The sequence below is a fragment of the Balaenoptera physalus genome (assembly GCF_965194825.1).
Source record: "Balaenoptera physalus genome assembly, chromosome: 21".
Lineage (NCBI taxonomy): Eukaryota > Metazoa > Chordata > Mammalia > Artiodactyla > Balaenopteridae > Balaenoptera > Balaenoptera physalus.
In genome coordinates this window covers 27,064,685-27,087,840 of record NC_138902.1, presented here as the reverse complement: position 1 = coordinate 27,087,840, position 23,156 = coordinate 27,064,685, and the positions used below count along the sequence as shown (strand labels likewise).

General features: G+C 42.1%; 1 protein-coding gene across 1 annotated transcript in view; it reads left to right on the top strand.

Annotated features, from left to right (window-relative positions):
* MTMR7 (myotubularin related protein 7) overlaps positions 1-22,589 on the top strand; it is a 94,775-nt gene extending 72,186 nt beyond the window's left edge. The window contains 8 exon segments of the mRNA XM_082444502.1: positions 419-551; positions 12,431-12,540; positions 13,599-13,724; positions 15,583-15,632; positions 17,520-17,720; positions 19,329-19,469; positions 20,793-20,919; positions 21,632-22,589. Of these exon segments, the coding sequence (XP_082300628.1) occupies positions 419-551; positions 12,431-12,540; positions 13,599-13,724; positions 15,583-15,632; positions 17,520-17,720; positions 19,329-19,469; positions 20,793-20,919; positions 21,632-21,994 (1,251 nt within the window). The 3' untranslated portion in view covers positions 21,995-22,589.
* The last annotated feature ends 567 nt before the right edge of the window (positions 22,590-23,156 follow it).

Below are 23,156 nucleotides of genomic sequence, written 5' to 3'. Positions count from 1 at the left end.
TATTGGCATTCTAATACTGGAAGATATAATAATTTAACTTACAGAGCTTTATGTTGCCAACTGTATCTGCTGATATTCTTCTGCCAACCTAAGGCTGTCATGTTTGGTATTAAATTGGGGCGACTTGGCTCTGTACAGAATCCCACATTGGATTTGGCATCCCTGACAGGGAACGTCTCCAAAAGGGCTTATCTATAGGATGCTTCCAGCTCAGAAAATGTTCCCACATCAACAAACTGATGTTGTTGAATTGTAAGCTCAGCACGAGTGTCTGTAGCTACCTAGCCCAGCACAATGTTCCCGGGATTTAAAGCATGTTTCTCTGCATCATGTTGCGTGTTCTTATGGAGAGCCGTGAAGTGTTGTGATTGTTTCATGACTATCACTGGTGACTGTTCTGTTTTGCTGCCCACTGCAGCTTAATGCGATGGCAAATCGTGCTGCAGGGAAAGGCTATGAGAACGAAGACAATTATTCCAATATCAAGTTCCAGTTTATCGGGATAGAGAACATCCACGTCATGAGGAACAGTCTGCAAAAAATGCTGGAAGGTAAACCATTTCCTTATGCACAGCATTTAAAAAATGCAGTTAAATGTGTTAATGCCAAGATGGAATAAGACGGTGTCTTGATGTGAAAATTGTGCTTTACTGTGATGTTGTTTGCAGGGGTGGGATCATTTGGGAAGAATATCAAAATGCAGGGACTCTTGAAACATTTAACAGCTTTTCTCTTCTTTTTTTGTGTCATCGTGGAGTGGTTTTGTCACGTGGTATTGGCTGCCAGGCTCTCTCCGGTGGCACCTAACACCGAAGATAAAAGTGCACGGGGATAGTTTTTCTTTCTCTCTCATAATAGTAGTTTGACCCATATTCAGGACCATTTGGAGATGAAGCAGTCCTACATCGAAAGCAGCCGCCAGCTGTTCACGTGTGGACATGAGGTTCATAAGCTGAATCTGAGCGGCTGAATGGCCATTAGGAGGATGTTGGGGGGGGTCCTGGTTCTCCCTTCCATCAGCAGCAAGTGCTGCAGTGCGCTCCCCCCACCTACCCCACCCAGCAGCGAGCACCACGAGACGCGTACGGCCAGGCTTCGGTACTCACAGGGAGAGGAAGTCGCAGAGCCGGGTTATGCAACATAGAGGAGTTATTCATGTGGCCACACCAGCCGTAAACGAACTGCCAGAAATCATATATTCCAAGCAAAACCAGCTTTGTTTCCTGCTTACGCTCTTGCGCTTGTCAAGGCCCAAGGAGCAGTCTGTTGTCAGGTCCACCGCTTCTCCCTCCTGTGGGAGCCGAAGAGAAAGAGGGCTTAACCCAGGGCTTCGTGCCTCTGGGCCAGGGGAGGCTGTAAATGCTGGGCTCGCGCTTCGGGGAGGGAAGCCCTGGGGAGGCGGCGCTGTGTGCCAGGGAAGCGGGCGGTCCGGTCTGCACGGAAATGCGGGGTCTGCAGTGAAGAGGGACAAAGAAAGGGCCGAATTCCCTTTTTCTCGGGATACACGTTTGCTCTCAGTAACTCGTGCAGTTCAGTGCTTAATCAGAGCAGGATGTAGTGAGAAGCTAGCGGTGGGGCTGGAGGGACTTGAGTGTCACAGACAAGCCTGATTTCCATTCTCCTTCCTGGATTCCCGGGGTCATCTCAGTCATTATGAGACCTTGAACACGTCATGTACCTTCTTTGGGGCTCTGTTACCTGCTGTAAATGGAGAGGATTGGACTAATAATGTCTGTGGACCCATCCAGCCCTGACAGTCTGCAAGTCCACACTTTGATGCCCCTGATTGCAAATAGTTTAAAATTGAGGGTTTGAATGGTTAGACGAAACCTCTTCCTGCATCTTAAAAAAAAAAAATAACGGCCCCAGAGCTATCTATCTCCATCTTACCTCCACGTGAAATTTGCCATGTCTCAGGTGACAGGAGCATGCCTTGGGCATTGAACTTCGTAAACTTTGGGAGATTATCATGGGCGGTGTGGCTCTCCCTGTGATAAGCTGTGCTTTTCACACAATGAAAAACTGGACTAGCTTGGTACTGTAATTGAACGGGTCGTCTAGTTTTAGTGTGAAGAGTGTTCATTATCAGCATCATTAAAAACATTTGTACGCTTTATATTTTTCGTTTAGTAATTTCATAAGCTGACTTTTGAGAATCTATATTTTCTTCTATGCAGAAGGTGGCCCCCAGGAGTGCTTGTAACATGGCGGTTTGGCTTTTGTTTTAAAATGAGCATTTACTTGGTTTCTTATTAGGAACCATGTCTCCTGCCCTCATACCTTTGGTCTGACTCGCTATTTCTAAAGGACCAGCGAACTGCCCGAGTTCCAGAGGGAGGGCAGCCCGTGTTTCATAAGGGATCATGGTTCTTCTGCATCACTTTTTCAGCTCTGTGTCAGTGCAATAAGCAAGGACAACTTTCTGGATGCCTTTCAGGGGACTTGACCAATGTTTGACTATCTGTTCTTACCAAGTAAATTATAAACTGCTCGTGGAAGCTCAGCTGATGAACTGATGCAATCAGACCCACCTTTTGAGGCTTTTATCCTTCAAACAGCTGTCTTGGCATCAAAGAGATCGGAAGGTTTGTACTGCTGGTCACTTGGTAGGAAGCGGAATAATGCATTTCCTTCATGATTATTATTTTTTTTCAAAATTTCTCTTATCAGGGATATTGATATTATCAGGATAGATTCTGAATAACAGAAATGAAAAATCGTTTGCATTCTGGCCCGAAATAGCCCTGTCTGTGAGCAAGAGCTGCAGGGTATTTCATCAGAAACTGAAATCTAGGACCAAGTTCACATCCGATGTAGGTCCTTTTATGGAGCTGATTGATTGCATGTTAACTTTGGTTTCTAAGTTCTAAACCAAACTATTTTGTGACATTCGCACCTCCCAGTGAGATAATAATGAAGCCTTTCAGTTACGTAGCAATTGTGTGATTTATTAAGTGCTTTCCACAGAACCTTTCCTCTTGATCATATAAATAATGGCTTTTCCCTCAAATAATAAAAGTATGCCCTATATTTTCTTTCTTTTGTTGTTGTTGAAACAGGCAATAGAAGAACCTGGGATAGGCTCTTTCCGTGGCTGAGGAAATTGTTATCAGATGTGGAAATAAAAACCTCCTAGGGCATCCTTGATTTGGGGGGAGGAAATCAGTGAGAGGGAGGGAGAGAGGAGGGGCACATGGAATTACCTCACATCCGGGCTTTGAAATTGAGCCGCACTATTGCGCCGCTTCGTAAATAAATACCTGTTTTCAAGGTAGGCGGGTGTTTATGGGAAAGACATGATGGCAGTGACACCTTCCTGTTTTTCAGTCAACATGTTCCACCTTTTGTATGTTGCCCAGAAAATTGACCTTTCTCCCCACCACTAGTTTCGGCGTGCCTGGATTCTATATGAATCTTAGATTAATATTGTTGGCCACAGTGTAGTTCTGTATAACTGACCCCTTATTCATTGATTTGCGCATTTAACTAAAAACAGAGCACCTGCTACGTGCCAGGCTTCCTCAGTATTTTTACTTAAATGATTCACGAATGGGCAGACCTTGAAGATATCGCAGGTTCGGTTCCAGACCACCTCAGTGAAATGAATATCACTATAAAGTGAGTCACACGGATTTTTTGGTTTCCCAGGGCATGTGAAAGTTATGTTTACCCTATCCTGTAGTCTATTCAATGTACAATAGCATTATGTCTAAAAAACCACTGTACGTACCTTAATTTAAAAATATTTTATTGCTTAAAAGATGTAACCATCATCTGAGCTTTCAGAGAGTTGTAATCTTTTCACTGGTGGAGGGTTTGAAATATTTCGAGAATTACCAAAATGTGATACAGAGGTATGAAGCGAGCAAATGCTGTTGGGAGAATGGTGCCGATAGACTTGCTTGATGCAGAGTTGCCACAGACCTTCAACCTACAAAAAACACAATATCTGTGAAGTACAGTAAAATGAGGTCTGCCTGTATTTGATTTCACAGCAATAGCGTGCTGTACGTAATATTATCTGCACTTTATAGATGAAGAAAGTGTCTCAGTGAAGTTAGGCAACTCAATCTAAGATAATTCTTTAAAGAAAAATAAGTTGAAATAAATAAACATAGAAAAACATTTAAACTTGCTCTGATAATTAAAGAAATGTAGTTAAAACCTCAAAGTACCATTTTTCTCTTAAAATTTTTTTAAATTTAAATAAAATTAAATTTATTTAAATATTTAAATTTAAATACATTAAAATATTCAATACTGAAAAGAATGTGGTAAAACTAGTACTTTAAATATTTCTAGTATCATTGAAATTGGCAAGAGATACCTAATATATTTTGTTCTGAGATACATATTTTTACCAGATTAATTCCCCTTAGGGACTAATCCAAAATATGGTTTAAAACAAGAAAGACATATAATGCCTGTTTTGGTAGTAGTGTTTTATTTATAATAATAGAATTTTGGAAGCCTCAGGAATATTCAACAATAGTAGACTGACTAAACACTCTACCTTTTGATAGAAAATTTTGCATCCATTAAAAATGATAAATGTGAAAAATATATTACTAACATGGGAGAACGTGTATAATGTAAGTGAAAAATTCAGGTTGTAAAATTGTACACATACTCTGATTCACTATACAGTAAACCATATTTATGAAGAATTTCCAGAATGATAATTGGATTAGAATGAGAGGACGATGGGTGAATTTTTTCTTTTTCCTTCTTTATTTACAAAATTGTCTATGGTTGGTATGTTACATGGAACACAAACGATACACACTTATCAGGTCACAGTTTCTGAGGGTCACAAGTCTGGGCATTTCTCATGTGTCAATGGGAAGCCAGGAACCCTCTGCCCAGGATCTTACAAGGCTGCAGTCAAGGTGCTAGCTGGACTGTGTCCTCATCTGGAAACCTGGATGGGGCAGAACCTGCTTCCAGGCTGATGCAGGTTATTGGCTGCATTCAGCTGAGGGCCCTGAGCGCTGTCAGCTGGCGGTCACCCTTAGGTCCTAGAGTTCTCTGCCATGTTGGACCTCCACATCAGCTCTTCACAACACGACAGGTTATTCTTCAAGACCAGTAGGAGCGCCTCTCTCCAGTTACAAAGTCTGGTGTATTACATTTTTAATTAAAAAGTTTTTAAAGACATACCCTTGTTGGTATCACATAACAAAGCAAGAATTGAGCCTAGTACTTTCCATCATTTCACCGTGATCCTCGTTGATTTGTGGTTCTTTTATTGGACAGGCTCACAGATAACCACCCACATGGTAATGATGATATAACATTTATGGGGTGATTATTATGTACTGGACACTGTTAATTTTTTTTAATATACTTATTTTTTGGCTGCGTTGGGTCTTCGTTGCTGCGCGCGGGCTTTCTCTAGTTGTGGCGAGCGGGGGCTACTCTTCGTTGCGGTGCACGGGCTTCTCATTGCGGTGGCTTCTCTTGTTGCGGAGCCCGGGCTCTAGGCGCACGGGCTTCAGTAGTTGTGGCACGTGGGCTCAGTAGTTGCTCTGCGGCATGTGGGATCTTCCCGGGCCAGGGCTTGAACCTGTGTCCCCTGCATAGGCAGGCGGATTCTTAACCACTGCGCCACCAGGGAAGCCCCAGACACCATGCTCTCAACCACTTTGCCTTACAGTCTCTCTAGGCGGTGGCTTGGGTAGAAAGTGCCCTGGCCTGAGTGTCTGAAGATCCGGGTTTGGGTTCTTGCCTTAGTCTCTGAGTAAACGTGAACAAACCTCATTTCCTGTATTTGTAAAACAATGTAAGCAATATATCATTGCTGTCTAACTCACAGATTTGTTAAAAAAGATTCCTTGCAAACTGTAAAGTGCTGTCCAGTATAAGGTGCATTATGCTTTTTCTTGGGAAGCAGTACTGTAGTTTAAAATAAGCCCTGTGTAAAATGGACAAGCTAATGGGCTGTAGATTAATTCAGGCAGCTAGGCAGGTATTTGATAGGTCACCTGCTTTCTTATGGGTGGCTTTTCTTAATTTTTTTCTTCAAGAGACGTGGAGGAAGCACAATTTCAGAGGCATGGAAGTGCTTGCCTTGTGATACGGTCTGTGTCCACTCAGCACAAGTTCATCGAAAATAATTTAATAAACCCCATGCCGGGCCCGGTGGATGTTTTCTCAGCAAGTTGTCTGACAGAGATACAGACCTCAGCCTGACAGCAGATCAGATGGGAGCAGGTCCAGAGCACAGGAACAAAGGCCCGGTGCCCATTCAGCAGTTTGGACAATACTGTAGTGAAGGGCTGTTTGTAAGATTCAACTGAAAAGATTGGAATCTTTTTAGCAGGCCCCAAGTGGTAACCACTTTTATCGTTTCCCCTAGAATTGGGGACAGTGATGATGGAGAAAGTTTTGTGGTAAAGTCAGGTGGCCCCAGAGATACGTGACCTGTGCTTGTGTGTGAAGGTTGTGAGGCCCGATTGTTCAGAACCTTTGTTGGGTGTAGCAGCGACAGGTGAAAGCAGAGAACTTCGAGTGTGTCATGGGAGGCACCACGGCCGTGGGTGCTGTGCTCGTGTGACGACTCCCTGCTCTGGCGTCCCTGCCCGGTGCTCTCGGGTGCACCAGGGTCTAGAAGGGGACAGTCCCTAACACACCCGGCTCCGAGTTTCCCACGAAGTATTTTTCTCTGCTCAGAGGTAAGGTTGTAACTCTCAGTCCCGGTGTCCTTTTTATTTGATGCTTTCTTCCTCACCTCGTTACTTTATGTGGTGATGGCTACGTAAGCCCGGAAGAAATGGAAGAGGTCAGCCCTTTATAGTCACATTTAAGTTTTTCATTTCAGAGTGAGTATTTCCTGTAACATGGCCTACAAGTTTATGCTATGAAGTTCTACCAGCTGTGAGCTAATGAAAAGCTATAAAGGTTGATCTTTTTTCGGTTCTCGATCTTCTGACTTTCCCCATTATTAATTTCCTGAGATTACTAACCTATTAGACGAGACAGCCAATAAGACCTGGCTGAAAAATCTGGTCACTCTCCCTCAAAATTTAGCAATGTGGCATGGGTTTCCACACAGAAAACCTACTTTCCCATTAAAGTGAACTGCATAGCTCCACCCAGCGGTACGGTTTTTTAATAAGTGTTCTGCTAGAGCAACAGGTCTCTTCGTCAGGCTCCACTAGTTATCAATTCGTGGTCACTTGGAAGAAAGAAATGCATCAAGGGTGTGTACCTGGCTCTCTCTGTGTTGTAAGAGGATGTAAAATGTGGCTGGATGGTGTCGCCCGATCTAGACTGAGATCTAATGCTCTAAGCACTGAGGCAGAGAGGAAAGAGCGTGAGCTTTGGGGCGTACGTGTTGTGGCCGGGACTCCAGCTCAGTTATTTGCTGGCCGAGTAACCATGGATGACTTAGTAAACTCTTTAAGCCACACTTGCTAATCTGAAAATTGGGAGTAAATATATGTTGTATGGTAGATAACGGATGTAGAGGAAATCACTAGGAGCTACATAGTTATTTCAATCATCTGTACATCAGACAGTTGTTGAGAGTTTTCTACACGCTGGGCATTGCATAGAAAAAAAGCTTCATTTATTAATACAAAGTGACGTTACTGATTTTGATGTAGGGCAGAAAATCATGGCGGGAAGAGAAGATGTTGCTTTCTCAGAAGTGATCTTCCTGAGGGCTGTCCTTGGGTAGATCAGATGGTTGAATGTTTTCATTGGATGTCAAAGCCAAAGACTTCATCTCTGGGTGATTTTAGCAAAGGAGAGGACAAGAGAAAACAAAGATTTAATGGGAGAAGAATGGCTATTTTTTATCCTAATTATGCTGTATCTTGATGTTCCTTGGGACAATTCAAAGATCAAAAAAGTTCAGAATTATTGTTTTCATTTTATTAATCATGACAGCTAGCTTTTGGATAACTAGGACATTTACAAAAGGAGCACTTATAGAAGAACGTGTCTCCCATAAAACTAAAGATAGACATGACTCATATTAGCCACAAGGCGAGCAGTTTTTCCATAAGGCTGCCGGTGGGATGGGGCAGTTGTGTCTGCTTGCCAGTGACAATGTGGCCTCAGATTCGATGGGTGCATTGGTCCTGCAGCTTTGCTCAGCCGGTGTGATGAGCGTGGAATGCTTTTCCACCAGTTACGTCCCCAGCTACGTGTACTGCTTATTTCACCACTTCTGTTATTTGCTGCCAACATCTTAATCTCAGATGGTTTTCGGCCTTCTCTCCAGCATTTACCACTGATATCTTACATCCACCCCGACTTCACAGGCTCTCAGCACCCCTTCCTTCTCGCAGACTAGACTTCTCTATTTTCATCTGCCTTACGTTTCCTATTTAGACTTGCTCATTCCTTAAGCCCTGTCTTTGGTTGAGTTCCTGTTCACTGAGAGAAAATGACCAAATCCCAAGCCTTATATATGGTAAATGTAACATAAATGGGCATATATATTTTAAAATTTATTTGTGGCAAATTGTGCCTTTAGACACAAAATTCATATGCAAAGCTAATAAATGCTAATAGGGCATTCTTTTGTGAACCAGCTGCTTGATTTTCTTTAGGTCAATGGTAATTAGTATTACTGGAATGTGTGTGTGTATACATGCATTTACACACACATACATGTTTATTAGTAGCTCGACACAGACACATACTCATGCCCATGCGTGTCTGCATATACTATCTATGCTGCTAACGCAAGCAGTGCTGGCACAGGTGTGCAGAATTTAGGCTGGATCGCAACTTACCACTTTCTATTAGCATCGAATTCTTTAGAGGAGGACAACGCTATTCAAAAGTGGCTTTCATGGCATTGTTAATTGTGTGGAGATTCCAGGAAATAGCATCCTAAGCAAAGCTGGAATCTTATTGGTGTCCAGTAACATACAGAGAATCTAATACACAGATCTCTCCAATTAATGGAAAGGCCTCTATAAAGAGGGTCCATGTCAGTTGGGAGGGGTGGGGAGGAGAGCAGCACTGACATTAATAGACCGAGTACACTTCACTGCAGAGTTGATTCTGTCACCAGGGTGGGCTCTAAGTAAAAAAGGGAGACGACAGGGCAGGCTTTACCAAACACTTCTGTTGTACAGGCCATAATTAAGTCCTCTTTGAATGGTATCACCTGCTGGGATGTTCAGTTGAGGGAGATTACCATCATTTTGCTAGTTCTTTGAAGGCTGTTTCCTTGGGCTTGGGTTTTTGACTCCAAAATGGGAAGGAGACAAATCAAACATTAGGAGAGCTCAGGTATGTGTCTGACTGGTAAGTAAGGGAGGGCCATGTACCTTCCAACTTTAGATCTTAGGCACAAGAAAGACCAATCCCACAGGGTTCAGGTGGAGACTCTGCACCCTCACTGATCCCCACCCAGTCACTGTGTAGGAATAAATGAGCTTGGTATAGGAAATAGCTAAGGAAGATCATGGAAGGTTAATTTTCCTCCAAATAAATTTCCTGTTTCCTCAGGTGCCATAATTATCGATCTTTTTTTAAGTGTTGTTTTTATGTGTTTGTGGGATATAGTTGCCCTGTTATGTAAAACAAATGTCACTAGACCCAGGCACTAAACTCCAGGTTAGTATAATAAGTCCGGTTCTCTGTGATCTGTGGCTGACGCCTCTGAGGTCAGCTGGAATGAACTTTGTTCAGCAAAATGGTTTGTAAATATTGGTTCAGCTTTGGCAACAAGGGTGAACCGATCAGTATTTCTGCCTTATCCTGAGTTTATCCAAACAAACCCACCAGTTTTATATTTAAAAATCCAGGCGCTAATTCTTGGAGTCTCAAGTGTACCCCCATCTGTCCACGTGTATTAATCACCTGTGGGCTGATGGCTCTTAACCATCGCCGCTCAGCACGTGAGGGGAAACACTCTCTCAGCCGCTCCCTTGCATGAAACCTCGGGAGCCTATTTTATTGAATGTACCCAGTTTTAATGTTCCCGAAAGCAGATGTGTTAAACAAGGAGCCATCCTCCGTGTGGAAGGAAAGGAGCTGACCTGGGAGAGATGCGGCAGCTGGTCCCCTGGGCCGTGAGCCAGTGACGAGGGTGGCCTGGGCATCCTCTCCACAGCACCTTTTAGGGCCTTGCTCTGTGAGCTGGCCGGTCCCCTCTTGCCACTGGCACAGGCCACCTCCCAGTTAGCTGGACAGCCTGGCGTCTTTATTTTTAAACTTGCTGTCATTTCCACACCTGGTGGGAAGAGAAGGCAAAAGGGATCATTTGTTCTTGGACTGAGCTTCAGAGCTTGGATGCCAAGATATCCTTCTAGCTCCCTGGACTTTTTGAAACGAAGGAGGATGCCAGCTAGCCCTGAACCCGATCGTGACCACTGGAAATTTGGGCTAGTTCAGTGGAAAAAAAAACCCCACAAAAAACAAAAAACTGTTTGCAAGTCAGTGTTATCTGCAGAAGATTTAAAGGACTCAGTGGGTCCAGAGACTCTACGTGGTGGAATGTGTGTATTTTAGGATTAAGTTGAACGGTCTGGGTCACGGCCGGGGTTGGACAGAAAAGACCAAACAGCAGGCGCCCGCGGGAGAGGCCACAGCACGGAGGGTGCGGGGATTGCGTCATGCGCGCTGCTCGGAGGGCCTGGGCAGCGCTGCGGCAGCCCGGCCCCGTCCGCGTGCCCGAGGACAGAGCCACGCCCGGCCCAGTTTCTCCCCAGTTGCAGCAGATTCAGCGTCTGTCTCCACACTGAGTACATACACCCCGAGGTCACGGGAAGATTTTCCCAGGGGCGCCCTGGCTGGATTGCTTTATGGCACTGACTTCCGCACGTGCTCCTTCCTAAAACTGCCTCGCCTGCCTTAGAGATGCTCCTCCGTCCAGGTGTGAACCAGCCGTCCTTTCCCTCCTCCCCTGACGAACTGCCCTTTTGCCAGCTTACAGACGGCGAACACACCTTCAGTCTTATTATGCTGCGTTATTCCAGGGTGCCTGAGAAGGGTATACATCGTTTTAAAAATCAGTGGAGGGGCACACGTGCAAAAACGTTTGAAGACTGCAAATCAGGTTAATCTTCCTGGAACAATCTAAGTCGCTGCTGGTGGGGAGCCGGCAGCACTGTGACCTCAAAGGGACAGTGTCCTGAACCAGGGCGATGCTGGAGAGAGCTCACTTCTCCAGCTGGGCTTCCAGCTCAGGGCAAGCTTTTGGAAGGAGGAGTTTGGACTCTTGCCTGAACATATTCATAATACGTTTTTTTCTTAAGAAGGGCCTTAAAAGCTGGGAATCTCGGTGTTATTTTCTTCCTCACTGCTGCTGTCTGTGACTCAGAATTTAACTACTTGTGCTTTTTTTGTGTGGCTCTTATGTTGTGGGAAATACGAGTGAACCCTCTGCTATCTGGCATATTTGAGGGAAGGGCATCTGATAAATTAAGCATTGTTAACTGTTTTTATGTATTGCAAATGTGCAATGCTTTCATAGACTTAAAAGTTGAATCTGGGAGTTTAGAGTTGGAAGGGCATTTAGATATAATTTAGTACACCTTCCCTGTTTTAAACATGAAGAAATCAAGGCCCAAAGAAATACACTTTAAACAAACAAAATCTATGGAACATTATTTAATTTTCCTTAATTTATAAGATTCCTCAAAAGGGCTTTATAGGTATGAACCCCATGAACTTTGGAATGTCATATTTGTGATATGTAGTCAGAACGCTGAGCCCTAAAGTTTTTTCATGCTTCATGTTAACTAAAAGATAAGCTCTCGAGATGAAATTGTTTGTGATAATATTATAGAAGTGTTTACACACCTGCCTTAGTTTTGTAAAATATAGGTATCATTGGAATCCTGGATTATCTTCATTTTCAACCAAAGGGAAAACCCCTAACCTGATGCTCTAGAAGCATTCAGAAGTGCAGGGTCTCATATTTAAGTTCACACGCTTTACTCCCTTTGGGTAGGGTTGTTGGTAGGAGGAGTTCGATCATTTCCATTTAAGACTTCTAGGACAGTTCTGTTTTGTATTTTTACTGCAGTCCGCAACTGAAGTGCTTGGATGATGGAGTTCTAGTTGGGAAAGTGCTGGAGTTCATTATAGGAGTCTTTTCCTCCAGGGCACTCTTACTGAAGTGCTTCTTGGTGGCACATTTTGAATATCTTTGCTGGAAGAATAAATAAATCTTCTCTTATTTTTACTATGGTAACATTCAATGATTTTCATTTATTAGGGTTTAAACTTTACCAATATAATACTCCTAAACAGATGTAGTGTCCCCTGTGACCAAAGAAGACAGAAAAGCCTTACTTGGAACTGTTCAGTAGAATGACTAAGCTTGGGCATTTATCTTGACTCAAGTCTTCCAGAAAATACTACAGTGAAGGAATTATTAACAAACTGCCTGCAAATATGATCACATGTAAAATGAGAGATTTTCTGTATTTTGTTTCTGTAACACAATTTTATCTTGCAGTGTGTGAACTTAAATCTCCCTCCATGAGTGATTTTCTTTGGGGACTGGAGAACTCTGGCTGGTTGAGGCATATTAAGGCCATCATGGATGCAGGAATCTTCATTGCAAAGGTATGCGAATGCAGAGAACATAAATTATGGGGCAGAGTAGCCAGTGTACTCTGACTTCGGAATGGAGATCTTGTTCCCTCGCATGAGCTCCTCTATACTAAACTGGGTGATACCAAAGCTGGCTTTGCAGACCTCCATGAAGTTTGCCCTCTGAAGATGGGATTTTGTGAAAGAGAGGATGGTGTTCAGTTGATAGTATATCATCAAGGCGATCAAGTAAAATACTTTCAGAATGGTCTCTCTTCAACTAGGCTTGGTCCTGGGTGGAGGGAATAATTTTCTATAGGAGGGTACATCCAAATGTGAGTCACTTGAGTGACCGAGGCCTGAAGCTTCCACCTTAGCAAACAGCTCCCCCTTTTCAGTGACGGCAGAAGCAAGTCATGTTCCTGAACCTGGCAGGTAGATTCTGTTCTGCCAGAGGAAGATTTTGCTGCAACTGCTTTTGAATGCATTGTCTATTTTGTTGTTCAGTGCATTTTTTTAAAAAATAAATTCCCCTCAGATTTATACCTAAAGGCAACCATATCTTTTCTGATGACATGGTATGCTCCCCTTTATTAGATAATTCATTTATTAAACAAATATTTATTCAGTGCTGGCTTTTACTTGGCTCTTATCCTTTAATCTCTAATTTCATAGTTTTACAATTTATAATTTTTGTCTTTTCCTTTTTGAAAATGATTGCAGCCAGCAGCAGCTCCAGAATTTCATTTGGAAAGGCTTAAGGTGGAAACCCGGCGGGGAGGAAGAGAGGGTTGAAGGTGGGCTAGGAGACGTTCACACAGGAAGCCTGCTTGTATGTGGTACAGAAGCTGGGCTCGTGGCTTCTGGATATAAGGGAAGGGAAGTGACGCTTCAGTTACCGGCACCAAACCTCTCCTTGGCTCCGCCCTAACTACACGGGGGCGTGAACACTCAATAAATGAAGGAACAGGTTTTGGTATTGATTTTCTGCCTGTAAATCTTTTTTTGATTCTTTCTGTGAGTACAAAACCAAAGCTAATTCTGATGATTTTTCCTGTTGATAGCCATCCTTTGCCCATCCTGTTTTTCAGGCAGTTTCAGAGGAAGGGGCAAGTGTGCTTGTTCATTGTTCCGATGGCTGGGACAGGACTGCTCAGGTGTGCTCGGTGGCCAGCCTCCTGCTGGACCCTCACTACCGGACTCTGAAGGGCTTCATGGTGAGTGTGGCCGCTTGGCCACTGTCCCACGCACACAGCTCCTGGACAGAGTGGACCTCTCTTCTCACAACTGTTGGCAACTTTTTCCCCTCCTCATCAACATTATTTTTCTCTTGGTAGATCAGCATGATTAATTAAAGGGGAAAAGGTGAAATAGGCTTGGAATAAGAAGGTGAATTTCTGGGATTTTGGAACCAATTCAAATCAATGCTATTAAAGGTGAATTTGGGGGCAAATATAAAATATCTATTTAGCAGTTTGTAAAATAGTTTTATACATCATTTGTATTAATATATTTCAAGTTTGATATATATTTTCAAGTTTGAGGTAACATGACTATAAAACAGAAAACACTCTCCAGAAAAAGTATTTGGAGAAAAAACTTTCTATAGGAAAAAGTGTTTTCACGTACTGCTTTTATATTTTAAATTGTCCTTCACAACTCTGGATGAGAATATTGAAAACTTTACAATGTTTCTGCATTCTTTGAAATTATGGGTACATCCTCTCCTAGATTTTGCACCTCTCAGATGTGCATCAAAACTTGACATGTTGCTTCCAACTGCAGAATATTTGTGTTAGTTGCCTGGAAGGGTGAAGCTTTGGCTAAGCCAGAACCAAAATCTTAAAATGACCGCAGGGACTTTCTAGCGGCTGGGAGATTACCTGGTTCCTGCCTCTTGAACCATGATTTGGTAGAAAGTGCTTCAGAGGATCCTGAATCCATGCTTGGGGTAGATGCTGAGCCCGGAAGCCAGATGGGGTAGCTCTACTGCTAGGTCTCCTTTATCGAGTATTATCAGCTGACACTCTGGGGACAAGAGAGAAGTGGCAGGTGTCCACTCTTGGGCTTTTTCTTTCCTTTTGTGTTGAATGTGTCAGAGGACTTCCTATCACCTGTGACAGCGCTGAGACTTCAGAGTGACATTCCTGCTTCAGACCCCTCCCCTGGACTGAGGTTAGGGGCTGGAGTCCTTCATTTATGTCTGGAGAGTGGGGAGGCTGAGTTGCACACCAGCGGGAGCCTCTCTCCTTCACCACCATGGGCTCTTTTTGATTCCTGCCCATTAAACTTAGGAGTTGTCAAGGCCAAACTTCAACCAGCCCTTACTTTTTTTAAGGGAAAAGCTCTGGCTGTTTTAGAGCATTGGTGATATTGATGGTACTATCCTATAGTATTTGATTAAAAAGTTTTTTTTTTTTTTAAATCCAGACAATTTGAGAGTATAAAAACTCATGTTACCCCTAACTCCAAAGCAGGGCTGAAACTTCTCATATGTTCCAGACCCTCATCATTCTAGAATTCTTCTAAAGTACACTAAAGATCACTGGAAAGCATCCCTAATTGTTTCTTGTAAAACGGTTAGTATTTGCTATTATATTGACAAGCAGCATTGCCTGTCGGTTGAGAGCTGGGCTAGATGGGCTGTGGTGGCTTCTGGAACTCGGTTACAAGGTGGCATCAACTACTTCCCAGTAGCGTGATCTTCGGTGAGTATTTAACCTCTCCTTCAGTTTCCCCCTCTCTAAAATGAGAGTGATAATACCTACCCCACAATGAAATGAGATCATACATGAAGCAGTATGAACAGTGCACATTGAAAGCACTCTGTGGGTGGTGGCATTACATTTTCATGTGTCCACTCTTATTTTTCCTGTGGAAGGCTTTCAACTTTGCCTTCTGACATGCATCTCTATAGCGGTGGATAGTGAGTGCTCGTTCATTTGCAGGTTACGGAGGAGAGTGACTTCTGCTCCAAGAACCTTTGAATTCAGAATCCTTCAGAATTATTGGTGCTGGTCTCTTATTTTCCTTCATTTGCTTCTCTCCATGATATTCATATTCTATCTTGTGTAGGTATTAATTGAAAAGGACTGGATTTCCTTTGGTCATAAGTTTAATCACAGGTAAGAAATATTTTAAAATCTGTTGTAGTGAATGTTTAGGATAAAAAAAATAATGTTTCTGAAGTTCTCAATGGAGTGGGGGAAAATAGCCTTGTTTTCAGAGTTTCCTTGCGTATCGTCTCAGGAAGTTAAAATTCTGTTGAATATGTTGTATCACAGATAAAGAAGTTCTAACTCGAGAACAGTTGGTATTTACTGAGCAGAACTAACTAATGTTAAGTTCTTCCAGAAGAGACAGAAGCTTGTTCATTAATCGACCTAGAAAGGATGGACTCTCCCTTCCTTCCACACACATTTGATTTACTAAATTATTCCATTATTGAAGTGCAGACATTCATTTTAAGCTGCACGTTGTGAAATGCCTGTGGAACAGTTTCTCTTTGATCTTCCACAAGGGGAGTTAAATTGGGCTTATCCTGCAGCATTTGTGTCCCAAGCGTCTCTGGAGAGCTAATGTAGGACAGCGGCCCAGGCTTTGAGCCCAACAGATCCAGCCTCAAATCCAGGCTGTGGCATTTACTATGTGGACTTGGGCATCTGTCCTCTCTGAGCGTTCGCCGCCCATCTGTTTAAAGGGGAGACCCTCCCTAATCCACGGGGTTATAGCAAGGCGTTTAAAACCGTATATGTGAATAGCCCAGCTCCTTGCCTACTGGCCCATCTACTGGGCTTTCAATAAACAGAAGCTACTGGCCTCATTTGATTAGTGTGGATGGTAACGTCTGACTGGTGTTCTGGTGTCTCTAATCCCTGAATGTTACGTGTTGTAGCTGGTATGGTCTCGTCTTTTAGAGGTAAAATTTAAATTTAGGCAGCATGCTGATAATAATTTAGAGATTTTGATATACATTTTTGATTGAATGTTTTCCTAAATTAAATTCTGAATTTATGGAGCTGCCCATATTTATTTTTGTTAAGTTTTTGCATTTAGCATTAGTTGAGCATTTATTATGTGGTTTTCTGGAATTCTGTTTTTATAATTAATTATCTTTCCTGGAAAGCACAGTGATTCGATTTTACAAATGAGAAAATTAAAGCCCCCAAACAATTAAGTAACCTTAAGATCAATTGTTATTTTCAGTTTTGGGGGTTCCACCGACTGTCTGCTAGGCACTTAGGATCTCTGAGGTAGAGGATCTGTGGCAGAAAGAATATAGAAATGGCTGATAAACATGTGTCCTGTGAGGAAAGAACATATTGGGCAACCCTTTTTTAAAGTGACCAAAGGTGAGTGGGACTAAACCTTTTGAGAGGTTTCCAGGCAGTTTCTAATGTTTCCACTCTGGAAAAAACTACTAAACCGATCCTTGCTCATTCCTATTCCTCAAGTTGATTATCCGTGTCTGAGAAGGTGAGGTTCTATATTGTTATTCTGTATTTGATGGCACCCAAATCACCCTTTTGGATTCTTTCTAAAATTCACATAATAGTGTAAAGGACGAGGCAGTCTTCGTTTAAAAATCAATACAAACATGAGGGAGGAGATTCCTGATGTACTCTTGAGAACAATGATATGAGAGATTAAAGTGGAAGATTTATTTCAGAAGTTCTGATGTACTTAGCACGTTTGAATGAAAGGTTGCTCTCTCCATGGAAAGACTCCTTGAATTCTATCTCTAGCACTAACACTTTTCTTTTGTAATTATAATGTCAACATGTCCCTTCTCTGCCCAGACCTTCACTACAAAGTTTCTCTTGACATTAGAATTTTAAAAGTTATGTTTTTCCACTTCTTCTGCATTCCAGGTGTATAAGGTAAGATCTGTTTAGGAACTAGGGTTGCTTCTATGATTGTTTTTGCATTTATAGCTTTCGAGTTAAAAAAACAAACAAAAAATGAAACCCCCAAAAACCTTGCCGTAATGTCTCTCACACTTTGTTTTACAGATATGGCAACCTAGATGGTGATCCCAGAGAAATCTCTCCAGTTATTGACCAGTTCATTGAGTGCGTCTGGCAGTTAATGGAACAATTCCCCTGTGCCTTTGAGTTTAATGAGAGGTTTTTGATTCATATTCAACACCACATCTATTCCTGCCAGTTTGGAAACTTCCTATGTAACAGCCAGAAGGAGAGACAAGAACTCAAGTAAGTGTGTCACTGTTTAATTTTTATCGAAAGAGTTTGTGACTGAGAATTTCAGATGGCCTTTCACAGTTCTGAAGACTGTTTTAGCCACACATCTATACTGACAGGGTAAAGTTATTTTCTTTTTCCTGACATCACTTTAACAGTTTAATACCATCAGCTGACAAAGATAGGTACAAGTCCATTTTGCCCAGTTCCTGCCTAACGTCCACAGACAGGTAGGTAGACTTCACGTACTGATAATGGAAAGGAAGCTTCTTGGAGTCAGAGAAAGCGATTTTTGCATTTAAAAGGAAAGAGTTAGACATCTTTGGCGGATATACTGTAATAAGAATTGCAAGTACAGTAGCCCCCCTTATCCATGGTTTCGATTTCCATAATTTCAGTTATCCAAGGTCAACTGTGGTCCGAAAATATTAAATGGAAAATTCCAGAAAAAAAACGATTCATAAGTTTTAAATTGTGGGCCATTCTGAGTAGCACATGAAATCTTGTGCCGCCCCTCTCCATCCTGCCCGGGACCGCCTGTTACTTACTTCGTAGCTGTCTCGGTTATCTGATTGACTGTCGAGGTTAACACAATGCTTGTGTTCAAGTAACCCCTATTTTACTTAATAATGGCCCCAAAGTTCAAGAGTAGTGATGCTGGCATTTTGGATATTCTTATTATGCCTAATTTATAAATGAAACTTTATCATAGGTATGTACGTATAGGAATACACAGGGTTCAGTACTGTCCACAGTTTCAGGCATCCACTGGGGGTCTTGGAACATATATCCCATGGATAAAGGTGGACTACTGTATAACTGGGAAAGTAAATTAGAAACTCAGGTCATTCTCTTATATTCAGATTAAAACTGGATTGCTTTTATTGAGAGGGAAAAAGTAGATGAAATGTGGACTTCTTATAAAGTCAAAAACTTAACACAAAGTGACTTAAGAACTGCAAATGAAAGAACATTTTTGAAATTTTTATAAAATGATTTTAAGTGTGGTATATATAGTATCGGATTTAATTTTGGAAATGATCAGTTCAAATAAAATAGACTCTTACTAGTTTTATAGTGCCTGAATGGAAAGAAAATGACTTTTTCCAGTAGGTACTAGTTTATGTTTTCTCCAAGGAACTTTAATTCCAATAAATCATAATGATTTAAAAGTAGCAGAGTACATCCTTGGAGCTCACCTGTTTTCCTAGATAGTTTTGTGATTTGTTGGACTAGATTAGCAAAAGGGACAAATGTCATAGGAATTCAGTGAGGATTATATGAGAGAAAATGTGTGAAGCATTTAAATAGTACCTGGCAAATAATAAAAATCCAATGACTATTTGGGGAAAAATTCCAAAAAGATTCTTGTGGTTTTATTTTACACTCAGAGGGATTAAGCATCTTGCTGAGGCCAGTACGGAGAGCAGCGGAATCGAGACTGTTACAGAGCTCTCCTGCTGTACCATGAAGACACAGATTGCAAATGTCCCTGCTAGGGAACAGGGACACCTGATGTTCAGATAACAGTTTTTGATCCCTTTCCAGCTTTACTATTACATGCCTGCTGTTTGTAAGAATGAAGATAAGCTGTATTCAGGCTTATTTTCTTTATAACAGAATTCAAGAAAGAACATACTCTCTATGGGCTCACCTGTGGAAGAATCGGGGGGACTACCTGAACCCTCTATTTAGAGATGATCCCAGTCAGACCCAGGGAACCCTCCATCTCCCCACGACGCCATGCAACTTCATGTACAAGTAGGTAAACCTCTAGGATCTTAACAAGTATGGTTAGGAACTTAGATTCTGGCACTGTTTACCATTTGGAAGTTGAAGTGTATGAGCTTCAAAGCTTTTTTGAATGCAAACACACTGAAGGAAGATGCTTAAATATCTCATCTGGCATTTTTGCCAGTCTCCTCTCCCTCTCTTTTTCCCCCTAAATGTGGAATTCTCTTTAGAAGTCAATGTTTTGTAGCAATGATATCCTAAAAATGTAAGTTCCAGTCTATTTAAAAGGGAGGGAGGGAGGACCTTAGAAGTTAAATGTGGAATCACAGGTTTAGGTTGTGATCATGACACAGCTTACCTTCAGAAATACTGTGGCTTTGGTTTCCGACCACTGCGAGAGAGTGAATATCGCAATAACGAGTCACATCAATTTTTTAGTTTCCCAGTGCATATAAAAGTTATGTTTACACTGTACTGTAGTCTATTAAGTGTGCAACAGCATTACGTCTAAAAAACAATGTAACCATGTTATATACCTTAACTTAAAAACACTTTATTGCTAAAAAATGCTAACCATCATCTGAGCCTTCAGTGAGTAGTAGTAGTAACATCAAAGATCACTGATCACCATAGCAAACAAAATAATAATGAAAAGTCTTGAAATATTCTGAGAATTACCCAGATGTGACACAGAGACACACAATGAGCAAATACTGTTAGAGAAATTGTGCTGATAGACTTGCTTGACACAAGGTTGCCACAAACCTCCAATTTGTAAAAAACGCCATCTCCACAAAGCACAGTAAAGCAAAGTGCACCTGTATTCTCATTTGCATTCCAGTATGCTTTACTGTGTAGGATAAAAAAGGGAGGATTTATTGCAAATGTAAATTTTTGGTGGTTGTGATAAAAACAAGCGAAAACCCTCCAATTTAAAGGACTCCCTTTGTGGCTGAAAGATCCTGCATGTTAATAGAAACACTCATTTTTCAAATTGACTTCCAAACTAACAGCCATTTTCTTAAGCCGAAAAAAGAAAGAAAATGGTAACATGTACTACCTTCAGTCTATTTTAGAAAAATATGTTATGTGCCTACTAATTCAGTACCATCTATACAAGTAGACTCTTCATGAATTTATTCTCCCCAAAAGAAGTCTACTGATTCAAGAAAATGAAAACATCAACATGAAATTATCGCCTTAAGTAAGTGGCTTTTCTGAGCCTGTGCTTTGCATTTGGTTATTATCAGGACGGTGGGACTGTGGTTTGAAAGATTCCTTAGAAGACCTGAGGATGTGGATGTACAGATTGTGACCTGGTGTTTCACGAAGTGCTGCTGTCCTCTCTAGGTTTTGGAGTGGAATGTATAACCGCTTTGAAAAGGGGCTGCAGCCCCGACAGTCGGTCACAGATTACCTTATGGCTGTGAAGGAGGAAACTCAGCAGCTGGAGGAAGAACTCGAGGCCCTAGAAGAAGTAAGACACACTTGCTCTTGTTAACCTTATTTTGTGACGATCACTGCTCTGCGAAAGCCTCTCATGACTCGGGCTGTGTGAAATGTAGCAACAGAGCCATTTCACATGTTTAGCCGGTGGGTAACAAGAAACACAGCCCCCACCAGGTGAGCACTTACCTAGGCACGTAATACGTTGCAGACATCTGGCTTGGCTCACTTCCTTGGTTTGCTTCGGGGATGATGAAAATATTAGGGAACTAGATGGTAGTGAATGGTTGTGTACCCTTGTGAATATACTAAAAACCACTGAATTGTACACTTTAAGAGGGTGAGCTACTTATATCTTAATTTAAAAAATTAGATAATGAACACCTCACTCCTAATTTAAAAAAAATGTATTTTGAGTTCACAGGATGAAAATCATTATGTAAAACCAGACAGGTACAGAAAGAAGGATGCCAGGTACTCTACCCATGCTACGTTTTCTGCATTTTATAGAAAACCTGTGCTAAGGCAGTGCCATCCTTACATTAGAGATGAGGAAAGCAAGCCTCACAGAATCTAATTATTCTGTCCAAAGTCATGAAGTCTAGTTTTCAACCCAAGTCCGTCTAAATCCCATGTTCTTAACATTATACCCAGCTGGAAGGTAACGAATCCTTTTAGGCATGCATATACAAAAAAGATACATGATTTATGATCGTTCCCTGAAATTGTTGTTTCTTTTTTAGAGGCTGGAAAGAATTCAGAAAGTCCAGTTAAATCGCACTCAAGTGAAGAGTAAGCAAAGTGAACCCAGCAAACACTCAGGGTTTTCTACCTCAGACAACAGCACAGCCAACACTCCCCAGGATTACAGCGGGAATATGAAATCATTTCCATCCAGGAGCCCTTCACAGGGCGATGAAGATTCTGCTTTGATTCTAACCCAGGACAATTTGAAAAGCTCAGACCCAGATCTGTCAGCCAACAGTGATCAAGAGTCCGGGGTAGAAGATCTGAGCTGCCGCTCCCCCAGCGGGGGCGAGTGTGTGCCGGGTGAGGACAGTGGCAAGGACCGCGATTCCGACGAGGCCGTGTTTCTCACAGCCTGAAGGTCCCCCGTGGGGCTCCCAAGTAAAGGACGCACACAGACACGCTCCAGAAATAAGGCAACAGTGCAATCTCAAAGACAGAGTAGCCCAGCAAATGATACAGGTCCTTGAGAATTATAAAATGTAGCAGTGAAAAGAAAAAAGCCCAGCTTGTAGTTCCTTCAGGTGTTGAAGAACAGGAAGTAGCCATGTCTTTTATCAAACAAGTATAAGGAAAATGATTCCCTATTCTGAAAATCATTCTAGACTGTGGAAGAAGTTTTATTCACTACAGAGCAGTGACCTCTACCATCACCTGAGGTTATCAGTTCAAATCTTCCTTGATAGCCTGCAGCTGGTCAGAAAGTGCCCCGCCCTCTTTCCTTCACACTGATCACTTCAGTCTTCCCCCTTATTTCACTTCCAGATGCATATTTTGTTTCCTAAAATATTTTATGTTACCTTCCTTCCTGACTCTGTTATCAGTATTTCTAATAATGGAACACATTATGTTTAATAGACATATTTCTGTAACTGATGAGCTTTGTAACTGTGCTTAAGCTTATCTTTCAGGTTTATTCACTTTAACTTTTCCTTAGGTAATATATTTTAAATCGTTATAATAACTGCGTTGCCTTTTCCTGGAATTTCATATTGCTCCTTATTTAAAAAACGCTAAGACTTACAACACACTCTTCTCTAACACCAGTGTACCACCTAATAAAGTAGAAACATTTACTCTCTGGTTCTTAAATATGAATTTGGATCATATTAACTTTTTGAATAACAACCTTTGATTACTACTCCAGAGACTACATCACCAGGACAGCGTGGGTCAACCACCAGCCTGATCCCTGAAGTATGACTGTATAAAGTCACAGGGTACCATTTCAATGAGAGAAGATGGCACGTAAGAACTAGAGAATTTGGTTTTCATGTCCGTTTACCACGTGAAGTTCTGTCAGTCATTTGTTACCTTAGGAACCGTGTGACTGGTTAGTATTGTTTGATCGACGTTCTGCCTGCAGAGCCCACAAAGCTGTCTCAGCCAGCAGCCCGTTCATCGACAGGGTCCGGTTGGTCAGTGGTGCAGTCTGACCAGAGAATGCAACAGGGCGCAGGTTTGCCTAGCTCGGGCTCCCGAGGGGACGTGCTGCTGGCCCTGGAGTCCAGTCTGCCCACG